Raw genomic sequence first — 12,667 nt, forward strand, 5'->3', positions numbered from 1 at the left:
TTTTGGTTTCTTTTTTTTTTTTTTTTTTGTCGGTTGTTGGTTTGTTTGGTTTTCTGGTTTTGTGATTTTCTGTTTATTTCCCATTTTTGCATTTCCATTTCATTTGACTTAATGTGATGCTGTTTTATTTTTTGTTTTGTTTTATAGAGGATTCTTTTTTTGTTTCTGTTGTTGTTTTGGTAAAAAATGCATACATTATAAATACATAGTTATCAAATAGTATCATGTCAGTGTATGTGTGTATGAGTGTATGTCTGTTTGTATGTTATATGACGTGTGTGTGTGTGTGTGCATTATTTATTTATAGTTTATGTTTATGTACTCGTATATGCCTCTAACTTACGTTACAAAATATATAACAAATATGTGTATAAATGAGTATATAATATTTTTGCCTTTCTAATATCTGGTTTTCTCTATTTTTCTTTTCTCTCAACTTCTCCTTTATGTGCTGCTGTATTGTAAATATAAAATATATCCGCACTGTAACTATTTGTGTAGCTTGGAAAGTCAACTTTTAAGTACGAATAATCGGCCTATACATAGAACATAATACCGATAAAAAGCTGGCAAAGAAGCTTTTAAATCTGAACTTAAGATTCGATGAATTTGCTTTAAAGTCTTTTTCTGAAATCAAATGATCAATTGGCAGTGTTTTAGTATTTTCTTTTTTTTTTTAATTGCTGTACTGATCTTCAAAAGCATCTCGAAATGAATTGCATGCAATCAATATAGAATAAAAATTCTCTCGCATTTATCTCGAGTTCACTCGTTCGTAGTGTAGTTTGTGTATATCAAATTTGTAACAGTAAATGTGCTTTAAAATGTTTTCTCTCTTTTTATGAATTCATCAAAAAACAAGTACAGCAAAAATGCATTTATTATTAGTATTCTCTTCATCATCATCATCTTCTCTACCATTTAAATATTCTTTTCGCTGTATGGTTTAACAATTACGTTAAAATCTTTGCACTTTTCAATAATCAACTCTTTTGTTGTAGTTTTTCTTTAGGTTCATTTTTTTATGTTTTTATTTTTTGCTTTTTCTTTACTTTTCGATCTAATGAAAGCTGCGTACCTGCCTACAAAATGGGTGAGGGTGAGGAGGGGGAACACAAAAAAAAACACTTAATTGGCTTTTGCCTGGAAAACTCTATGATTTTATTTATGTATAGTCTATTTCACTTTATGTTCTGTTTGTTGTTGCTGCTGCTCATGCTGCTTCTTCTGCACTAACGATTTTATTTTAAATTGCTAAACTTGGCTGACTTTTTAATGCACAAAAATAGAAAAGATGAAATATTGAATGAAAACACAGCAAACTATTTAACAATTTTGTCCAAATTTAGTTGAAACACACACTTGCTTCAGCATTATTTGAGAATGAACGAAATAAAAAAACTTTTTTACGTTGAGAAAGTGAAATGTGGAACATCATTGTAAATATACTGTTGTGTGTGTGGATCTATGTCCGTAACTGTATCTCTATGTGTGTGTGTACGTACGATGTATGCAACAAATGAAACAATAAACATTTTGGTTATTATTTTAAATTGCACTCATAACTGTGGCTCAACTTGTGGATTTGGTTTTGGCATCTCGCTCTTCTCTCTCTCTTTCTCCCGCCTAAAAACAAAAAAAAATGTATGCCAGGCGAATCTTTATTGCACGGCCTCTAAAAATTGCTGCAACACAAAAAAATATATATATGTATATATAACTAGCCCAATAACAGTTTTGCAGTAGTTTCTCATTCTTTCTCTGTTGAACTTGTTTTTGTTTCAGTTTCAGTTTCTGTTTCTTTTTCTGTATTTGTATTTTGTCGTGTGGAAAAAGGTTATTTAAATGCAGTTGGTTTTGTTTTTGTTTTGTACGAGTAGTATTCATATTCATATTCATATTCATATATATTTATATTTATATGAAATGTGGTTTGAATGCTGTCATCTGTTTTCTTTTGTGAAATTTTCATTTTCATTTTTGTTTTCGTTTTATCTCGACTCTAGTTTAAATGACTTAATAAGACTTTTTAGGTTCTGCTACCAATTTCGTATGCTTTAATTACTTGCTTTACGTGCTAATACTAATAATATATACAATGTAAAATACTTGTCTTTATCATATAAGTTTAATGATTTCTTTCACGTTTTCTTTTTTGTTTTTCTCTTTTGAAGTATTCCATTTAATTATATCAATTGCGCTAAGTTCATCTAAAGGTAATTCTCTCATTTTTTTGTTTTGTTTTTATCATTTTACTCACTAGCAGCTGCTAGTCAGATTTTCATCTTCATTTCTTTTTTTCCAGTGTGTGTGTGTATAGAGATTTAGCTTAATTTTGTTTTAGAATATCATTTGTAGGAGTATCTTTCTGTTTTGTTTTGTTTTCTTTAAAAGGACTGCTCTCGCATTTGAATTTCGGGACAATTCCACAAACATTTCAATATATTATCGCGAAATTGTTACGTGCTTGGAGCTGCAAACAGAGACCAGTAAGTTTTCATATATATTTATATATATATCTCTCTTTTTTGTTGTCTGAAAGAAACTGTTTCTGTCTAGTTTTCCCGCATTTTTGTTCTGTCTGTGAATTTTCGGTTTTTTTTTTGTGTTTTAGTTGTAAATCTTTTTTAGTGATACACTCAAATATGGCGGACACACACTAAACGCCCCTTGTAATGTCAGTTAAAATTTTTAATTTATTTATATAGTATGTATATTTAATTATGTTTTTGTTTTTTGCATGTATATATGTACGTGTTATGATGGAACGAAAACAGTCTTTGGGTATTCATTTTATATAAAGTTTTTTTTAATTATATATTTGTTTTTCTGTATTTGTAAATCTTAGAAATTAATTGTAAGTCAACACAATCTAATACTCGTTTTTAAGTAAATTCATTAATATCAAAATGAATGTTAAAACTAAATCGTATCGAGAGAGAATTTCGTTTGGCCTCGTGACCTAAAAAATGACTTGCATGGAAGCCAAACGGAAATCAATAACTTAATATGTAAAACCTAAACGTATCGAGTATCAAATAATAATTACAATAATCTACAAATTAATATGCACAACAAATAGAATTCGAATATATATAATTAAATGTTCATCTTACATCGCTTTCGCACAAAACACACGAAATTATAGCTAGAAATTTCTTCATACACACTTGCCTAAACTAACTTTGGTATGCTCTCTCATCCATTTGCTCTGCCTAAATCTCAATTCTCGGTACGACGAAACGCATTTTAAATTTTGCTGCGTTCACGCACTTAATAAATTAATTATAATAATTGTTTAAATTTAAATGCTGATGAAGTATTTATACAAATGTCATTTTACGTCTCATGTGTGTTGAAGATTTCTATTCCTCGTTTTTTTTGTTTTGTTTTGTTTTGTTTTTACGAAGTTTTGTTTTGTTTGAGAATTAACTTAGTTTTTGCCAACGATAGCTGGATGCTTCTTTGGTTGCGCTTCTTTGTGTGTAAGTCAGCTGGGGGAATTTCTTTTACGCATTTTTACTGTTCTATGCCCTATATCCTCATTTTAAATGCAACATTTTTTTTGTGGCTACTCATCTTTGTGATCCTCAATCCCGCTTCTCACGTGGAAACTTACAACTCGAGTTCGGTACTATGAGGATTAGGCGCCTCGGGGCCATACATGTTGGCCAGCTTATCGAATCGAGGCCCCCAAGCGCCTAGATAATCGTATTCCTGTTGCTCATCATCAGTGCCTGCAAAGAGTGCGAAACAAAGAGTTAGTCAAAACGATTTTAATTATATATTTCTGTTAACAAAAGTGGTAAAATTGTACCATGATTATTGCTTAAAGTATATTTCTGCCTAATTTTACACCCAATATTCAGCGGTTCTTGAGCGTTGCTGCCCTGGAAATGTCAAAAAGAATTATAGAACCATAAATTAAACGGAAAACACACAGTCTCTGTCTCTCTACGTTATTTTTTCTAGCCTACTTATCGAGAAGGGAGAGCAGCAGCAGCTACACTGCCTGCCAGCGATTGTGTGCCAGTTTCAGTTATTTGCTGGATATTGGGTGCAAAATTCTAGTCATGGTGAGCTCGGAGAAATGCTAATGACATAGCCATAATCAAAAATTGTAGTAGTATAGTACTATACACGAACCTGAGGCCAGTGAGCTGAGTGAACCGGCTGTGCTGCCGCCGCCTTCGTATGCATAATTACGCAAATCATCGAAGGGCGGGGCATTTGGATCGCCATCGGCGCGCTTTTTATGCTCCTCGATGAACATGCCCACATTGGGCTCCTGGCCGGGCATCAGTGTCATCACGGGATCTGTAAATAACGAAAGCAAGCAAACAACAATGTCAGTTCGTGCATTAATAAAGGCCAATAATCGCTGATATTGCTAATTTGAGTGATGCAAACCAAACGCAACTTTCATCCAATTGCAGTCAATAACAATTTTTTTGTATAATTAATGAAGGTATGTATAATTGAAATTCTGTATTGAAGAAAAGAGTTGCCAATTTTTGATATCTCACTCGAAATTTGAAGACTTATTTAAAGATTTATAAGAATTTCAATATTGTTTGCAATAGATTTTTTTATACTTTCATTTTAGTGAATAAGTTTTACAAATAATTCAAGTACTTTTAAAAAAGAACATCAGCCAGAAATAAATTCTAGTTTATCGGTCAAAAATACTTCTAAAAATTTTAAATAGTCACGGTCAACTCTGGCTGAGTTATTGAATATATTTCTGAACATAATTGTATGTTGGATATAATCCAATAAGCTCACTTAACAGTTGTTTAGTTATTTTTGCAATAATACCAAAATACTACGAAAAATGCAATTTGAAATTCTGTATGCTGCACTGGATTGGTGCATATTTGAAGTCGATTAAAAATATTGTAAGAGCAATCGAATATATATTCGAGTAAAAATATAGAATATAAAATTGAACAACACTTACACATAATTGGCATTTTCATAGGCGCCAGCTCGGGAGGCATTGGACCACCGATGGGTATCTGCAATGGAGTGATATCGAAGGCAGTCATATCATCCTCGCCGCCGCCCTCATCATCATAGTTGATGATATTCTCGCGTACATCGTCATCGGGTCCGGGATATTTGATGTGCGCCTCTCGACGTCGATTGTAGACCACAAATACGAGTACGAGTACTGTGTTGTGAATATGAATAGAATAGCTTGATTAGTTTGAATACACAACTCGTTTCGAGGGTCATAGCATATGCAACAACAAAACGAAATTAAATAAACTTGAGTTTAGCATGCAAAAGCCATTTAAATCGACGATTTTTACTAACGTAACGTAAAGCAATTTCATCTAAAATGGGAAACTACGAACTATGCAGGCAAAAATCTCTGCTATCTCTGCTCGCGCACTTTACAATTGCCACAACAAAAATATATATAGAAAAATTCTTAATTAAATTCTAACCAACAAAATAAAAATACTGGGAAATTGCATAAAATGTGCTATAAGCAATATATAGAAAAAAAGAGCACGCGCGAAAAAAATGTATATATAAAAAAAAAGAAATCAAGATGGAAGGAGCAAAAAAAAAAAAAATGAACAAACAAATATGGCGCAGATTGTCCCAGTTTCTGCTGAGTTTTGTGGCTGTAACAGTTACAGTTACAGTTCTCTCAAAATTGTTGGGCAAAATGGCAAAATCGAGCTGCAGGCGCGCCATTGTCCTGCTTTCCTTTTGCCATCTCTTTTGCACTTAGCCCAACGTTGTCCTGTTTCGTTTTGGCTGTGTTTTCTAATTTTGTCTGCGCGTATTTCAACATATTGCAGCATCTGTTGCACAGCAAAGTTTTTCCTTTTTTTTTGCGTTGTTGTTGTTTCTGTTGCGTGGCCACCGCAGCCGTAGAAGTTGGCCCCAAGTAATTTGCCTGGCCAAGACACACACAAGGCCAAGACACAAGCAGAAGAAGAGAAGTGGAGAGTCGCAACTTTGTCCGAGCAGCTGGCAATGGCCTCAAAATGGACGTCGCGTAATTGCAATTATTGTGTTACTCAAATTCACATTTCTCCGTTTTGCTTTTCCATTTTCGTTTTCATTTTCATTTCTTTCTGCCTTCGTTTTCCACACATACGCATTCTTTGTTTAATTTACATTCCGTTGATGTACAAAAAAAAAGAATAACAACTCGCCCATTCAATAAACTTTAATTTATGTGCATCGGTTGGCCGCATGTAATTTGCGGAAATGACTTTTGATATTTGCCACGGCTATTTACAAAGGCGTTCAGAGCGAGAGACAGCCTGTGTGTGTGTGGGCGTGGCAAAATGGTAAATGTATGGCTTAATTAATTTTCTGGCGTTGGCAATTCCATAAATATTTAAATGACACTTGCGTATACGGGAATGCCGAACTGAGCTGCCCGTTCAATCCTTTTCATAAGAATCCAATAAAAAGAAAATACGCGTACTTATAGATACACAGCGAGTGTGTGTTCCCGGTTACAAAATCGCAGCAAATTATTGGGGATTTTAAATTGTTTAATTCCTTTTGAAATTGTCCAAATATTTATAATTTGGGAATGCAAATAGTTCAAATGTAGTTATGTTTTCGTGAAATTCCATTGATATAGAAATTGTGAAATTCACAAAAAAAATTTGATAAATATCGCGAATATAGACCAAAATATAATTCATAGTTTGGGAATGAGAAATTACATCGAAATATGAATTGCAAAAACATGAATTAATTAATTATTAATCGTTCATATTCCACATATTCGAATTCACTGTAATTTCAGTTGTAATGCCCGACAAATTGCAATTGAGAACATAACGCAAATGAATCCAAAATGAAATTAAATTAAACTTGATTTCCTTACAAATTGAAATCGATACAATTAATAATAAGTGTTGCAAGTAATATGCAAATAAATTTACAAATTATTGGAAAAGGCAATTGTAAAGTCAATGCAGAGCAGCTAGTTATTAAAATATCTTTACGTTGGCCATGCAAATTGTTTGCCAAGACTTACTTACTTGAGAGTTTCGTATAACGTATTAGTTTACAAGTTAACCTTAAGTTACGACATCGTTTGCCCTTTCACCTTGTTTATGCTACCGTACTCTATGTGTGTGTGTGTTTTGTGTACTTACATATCAGCGTGCTGAGGCAAAGGACGAGGGCAATAATAAAATCACGCGACGGTGTCAACACCCCAGAGGCCAATAACTCCAGTTCACAGTGCATGCCCGTGTAGCCCAGGAGGCATTGGCATTCGTATTTCTTTGGCGGATGATGATCGCGACATCGACCGCCATTGCGGCAGGGGAACAACAAGCATTCGTTCTCGTTGACGCAAGTGCTGCCAGAGACTTTATAGCCCGCAGGACACCTAAACGTGACAATGGTGAGCCATGGAGAGCCAGGATAGCAGCAACAGTAGCGAGGAGAGCACAGAAACCCCGCAAGCGTATCGATGTTGACAGCACCCGACAAAAAGTTTCATTTCATTTCGAGAGGTGTGTGCGGTGTGTGTGGCGAGGTGTTTATGTGTGTGTGTGTGGTTGAATGTGGAGTGTTGGAAAACAAAAAGGAGATTATTTAAAAATTTGTTGTTCATCATGCAATGGAAATATAGTATAGATGAGTAGAACTGAGTGAGAGGAATTTGTTGGCTGTTGGTAAGTTTATGTAGCTGAGTATGGTAGATGTATCTGTAGTTGAAGAGATGTATCTGTGTATGCATACAGTAGATGTATTTGTATTTGAAGCTGGTTGATGTATCTGTATAGTTAAAGTATTTTTAGCTGAGTGTAGTAGATGTATCTGTAGCTGAAGAGAATATTGTAGAAGTATTTCTATCTGAGTATAGTTTATTTATCTGTATACTAAATGTATCTGTAGCTGTGTATAGTCGATGTATTTGTAAGTGATGTATCTGTGTATGCATACTTTAAATATCTCATTAGCTAAGTATAGTAAAAGTATCTGTATCTGCATGTAGGTGTATATCCGTATAGTACATGTATCTGTATCTTTATGTGTTTGTAACTGCGTACATTGGACGTTTCTTTATCAGTTTGTAGTTATATCTGTGCATAACAGATGCATCTATATATGTATGAAGGTGAAACTGTATCTGTATCTTTGTGTCGTTAAATTTGTGTATGGTATTTGTTTGTTACTATAACTGTGTCAGATGTATCTTTTTGTAGCTCAATCTGGTGTATATATTTATATCTGCATCTGTATCTGAGTCTTTGCTTTGTTCGTTCTGCACTTTTGTTATACGACTACGTCAACGTTATACGACCGCTGCAATTTTTCTCTTTGCTTTTCAATTTCACAGCAGCGCAAATGTTATGCATATAAGCCTGTATGGGTAGCATGTGTGTGTGTGTGTGTTGTGGAACTGTCAAAAAGTCTTATGAAACGTTCGGTTTTTCGTTGGCAGTTTAAGGGTTTCGTTTCGTTTCGTTTCAGCATTGACAAAACTTTATGCATTTATGCTGGTGTATACAACGGGCCACGCCCACAACTGTAACTGCCCCCAACTCGCTGAAGTTGTAGCTGGCAACATGGAACTTAAGTGCACTTTTGTTTTGCCACTTGCACTTTCTATCTTGTGTGTTGTTCTTGCTGCTGCTTTATTGTTATGATTATGCTGCAATTGTTGTGGAATTGAATAAAGTTTTTCGACCCTCTTTCCTCAGGCATTTGAATGCTTTTGGCACTACCATAAGTTTCTTTTGATTAGTTTGCAGAGATAAACAGAAAGAGAGCGACAGAGAGTTGACATGTTTTTTTCTTTGCAGGTGCTGAGTGTGACCTTCGATGTGATCCTTTTAAATTCTTTAAAAGCTATTAGTGTGTTCTTTCAAGCGAAACACATTCAAGAGTTACTCCCTCTTACTACAGAAGAGAAAAGTCTTGCTTTTCTCACTCTGAATTGAGATTATTACAAAGCTCGAGTTGTTGCTCATCCGAAAACTTTGTCAAAGTTATTCGAATATTTTTTTTGCTCTTTTCAATTTCACTTCATTTTCCACTTTGCTGCTCATATTTTTTTCTTCTGCTCTTCTTTGGCGTAGTGCAAATGCAAAAATAATGATAAAACTGGCAAGTTTGGGGCTTGTTGTTTGGCATTCTCGTTTTCGTTTCGTTTTGTTTTTGTCCCGCCGTCAGAAAAGTCAATGGCACAATGCCTTTTGAATACTTTTCAAATGCAGACATTAGACACTTGGTTGATATATTGACGATTATTGGCAAATGCCAGAGATTTGGCCAAAAGACTTTTCTTGACCAAAAGATAACAAAAAAAGAAAAGAAAAGGAGCGCGAGCTAACAAAAGCGACGCACAGCGGCCAGTAGCTGAAGCACAAAGCCAACCAACGGTCTGCTGGCAAAAAGTTTCACACTAAATCAGCGGCAGTTTTTGGCTTCGAATGAAAAGTTCGCATAGTTTTTTCGCCTTTGCTGCTGTCTGATTGCTCCCAAGTGCGTAGTTAAAGCTGATCAAAAGTGGGTACTTGATAATTTTCTCTCCGTTTTTTCTGATTCCCCCTTTTTCATGCCATATTTTACGTCATTAAGTTTTACTTAAAGTTTTTGGGAGCAGGAAACAATTTGCTTTTGCTTCTTCCTTTTGATCATTATTTACCTACAAATGTGCAAACACAGTCAGAAGATTTGTGTGCAGTACTTTATATGTGTGTGTTCGCGCTGTTCGAGGCAGGCAGCAGCAAATGCTTTCAAGTTATATTTAATAGAAATTTCGCCAAGTCGCAGCTGGCCAAAAATAGACATAAGAAATGCTCGCGAGGCAAAACAAAACACACATTGTGATTGCGACTGCGACTGAGACTGAGACTTAGGAAGAGAAACTGGCAGAACGACTCCTTTGAGCTGTCTAGCAACTTTAACTCCCATTACTCTACCACTCTATCTATCCTCGTATCTACTTTCTACTATTTTCTGGCTCAAGTGCTTGCGTTCCATTGTGATTTTACGAAATGCCAAAGCTTAAATCTGCCATTGCCAACTCCTAAGTTTTGGCCTTCACTTCGCTTTGCTTTGCCTTGCTTTGCTTTGATGCACGTTGCTTTGCTGCTTTTTAAACCTGATGGGCAACTTGTATCTTTGACTGCACATTTATTATCTTACCTGAAGGCATTTGAGCTCTCCAGGACTCCTTCAATGCTTAACTTCTTCAACCAAGTGCATTCAAGTGCGAGTGCCAGAGTGCCACAGTGGGAGTGTGTGTACTTTTCTTTTTAGGGGGCGTGACAGCTGAGTTACTTATTGTACCTCATATGGGCTACTGAAAAGTGGTTTTGCTTTAGACCTTCAAGCTTTCAAGCTTGATATGTTTACCTATTGCATGTATGTATATAGGAATATTTTATTTGTTTCTCCTGACAATCACGAAATTGTTGAGCTTTGTTCGAATACACAATTCTAATCAATACCTAATTATCATAATTCCATGTTAATAAAGAGAACGACAATAAAACCAATTCTTGTCGCCTCGGATATTATTCAGAAATGAATGGATTTCAATGCAATAAAGAATTATCATAATAATTATCAGCATGACGAAAGGATTATAATGAATATTATAATTATAATGAATATTTGTTTTCAAATACTTCCTAAGTTGTCACACTTCAATAGAAATTTTAACTTTTATTGGAACATCATTTTTAAACACGAATTTTCATCTTTGCCAATTGAACTTAAAATTCAAATTAGCAAATGTTCTTTTTGTTGTATGAAAGCAATTTAAAGTTACTTTCTTTTCAATAAAATGAGCTGTGTATTTAAGGTATTTTTCTAGAGTTATAAATTGATTAAGAAACATTGAAATATATATTTTGTGTACAATTTGCTAAGTAGAAGAACACTACGTACATACCTTTCAGTTTTGTGAAACGCTAATTTTGTAGCTTGACATATTTAAGCTATTAAATATTTAAACACAGAGACATTGAACATAGAAACGTGGGTGAGGGGTGGAAGAGTAAATTGAAAATGTGCCATAAACAAAGAGTAAAGTACAAAGTTAAAGCTAACATAGTGAATGCACAACACATTTTTTCAACATATATGAAGATATAAGGATATATATAAATGTATGTATATGAATATCATGAACTAAGAATCACAAAGCTGGTGAATAACACAAAAATATAAAACATTTCTTTTTTTTGTGCCATGTTTGTTTGATATGTATGATACATTTTTATTTTATTTTTTTATTTTTTTGTTTTGTGTTTCCAAATTCAGTGAGCTGTGATTCATTTTATGAATGAATCGAGGCATGTGCAAGCTGAATGATTGGATTTGTGCATTTGACATATGAATGAATGAGAGATGCTATGCGATGCGATGAGATGAGGTATGGTAAATGGTAAATGGTAAATGATTGTAAGGTTGTATGACATGATATGGTATACTATGGTTATGGCTAAATCAGTTTCTATTGGCGCAAAACAAATAAAACAATTGCCAGCGGAGGGAGAGGAAGGAGAAATGAAAACTCAAATGTTAAGCCACATGAGAGCGACATGTTTTTTTTTTTTTGTTTGTGAGGATGAATATTTGCATGAATGATTTTCAATTTAAAGGCTAATAAAATAGATGACGAAATAAGAGAACGAGCGAAACTTTAATCACTACAACTAGTATTTGGATATATGTAGTATATAAAAACGAGCTATTCTTGTTGTTGTTGCATATACATATAGATAGATGCTATTGGCAGATTGCTCACTCAGTATGATCAGCAGGCAAACGAGAATGGCAGCCAGAGCGCCCATGCTCAGCTTAAGGGTCTGACCCTCCTGAACCAGCTCACAGCTCTCGCCCCAGAAGCCGTCGGGGCAAATGCAGCGATAGCGCAGTCTCGGCTCTAGATTGATGCATGTGGCACCGTTCATGCAGGGCATGTCGAGGCACTCGTTGCGATCCATGCAACCCTTTGAATCGGGCGACATGATGCGTCCCTCGCCGCAACTGTTTGTGTGTGTGGAACAAACACAAATGCCACAGGCAAGCAACAACAAAATATAGGGGTTAACATTGAAAACGAATTACAAAAAAAAAACGAAAAAAAATACTATATACAGTATATGGTATATAGTAAAGTAAGCTAAGCAAATAATCAAAATGTGGGCCAATGGGTTTTATTCTTATTCATTTGTTGTGTAGTCCAGAAAGTCTTTGTTGGCTGCTGCTTTTGTTTGGTAACGAAATACGTGAAAGCCCAAAAGCCAAATAATCACAAGAACGCCACGCGTGAAAGGCTCTCACTGTGTCTGTGTGTGTGAGAGTACGTTCGTATGTGTGTGTGTGTATGTGTAAGCTAGTGCCAGTGCAAGCGTGAAGAGGTGACTGAGAGACAGAGAAAGAGAGAACGGTGGGGGACAAGCACATATCGCTGGACTAATCCAATTGATTTGTCACGCAACGTTAGCTGACTAACTTGCGTGTGTGTGAGAGTACGAAAGTGAGTGTGTGTGTGTCCTGACTGGCGATGTCCTTTGATTGACGCCGCTTAAGCTCCACTTGCTTTATTTCATTTGTGATTTGTTTTATTTCTGGCACAGCCTTTAATTGATTAAGCCTAACGCAGGGATTTCTTTTCATTTCTTTGCTAGTTTGGTGATGTGTTAAGAAATAC

At 35.0% G+C, this 12,667-nt stretch overlaps 1 protein-coding gene across 14 annotated transcripts in view; it reads right to left on the minus strand.

The window, feature by feature from the left end:
• Positions 1–12,667, minus strand: part of LOC117563689 (neural-cadherin) — a 179,941-nt gene continuing 167,274 nt past the window's right edge. For 8 of the 14 annotated variants that reach the window (XM_034242122.2, XM_034242128.2, XM_034242124.2 and 5 more), the window contains 4 exons: positions 11,759–12,000; positions 4,961–5,173; positions 4,147–4,317; positions 1–3,737 (listed from right to left, as the gene is read on the minus strand). In XM_034242122.2, coding sequence (XP_034098013.1) covers positions 3,616–3,737; positions 4,147–4,317; positions 4,961–5,173; positions 11,759–12,000 — 748 coding nt within the window. In that variant the 3' untranslated portion in view covers positions 1–3,615. Of the gene's footprint in view, positions 3,738–4,146; positions 4,318–4,960; positions 5,174–7,139; positions 7,379–11,758; positions 12,001–12,667 lie in introns of all 14 variants that reach the window. The other 6 variants (XM_052003104.1, XM_034242131.2, XM_034242126.2 and 3 more) reach the window with 1 other exon arrangement.

Source organism: Drosophila albomicans, chromosome 2L (assembly GCF_009650485.2).
Source record: "Drosophila albomicans strain 15112-1751.03 chromosome 2L, ASM965048v2, whole genome shotgun sequence".
NCBI lineage: Eukaryota > Metazoa > Arthropoda > Insecta > Diptera > Drosophilidae > Drosophila > Drosophila albomicans.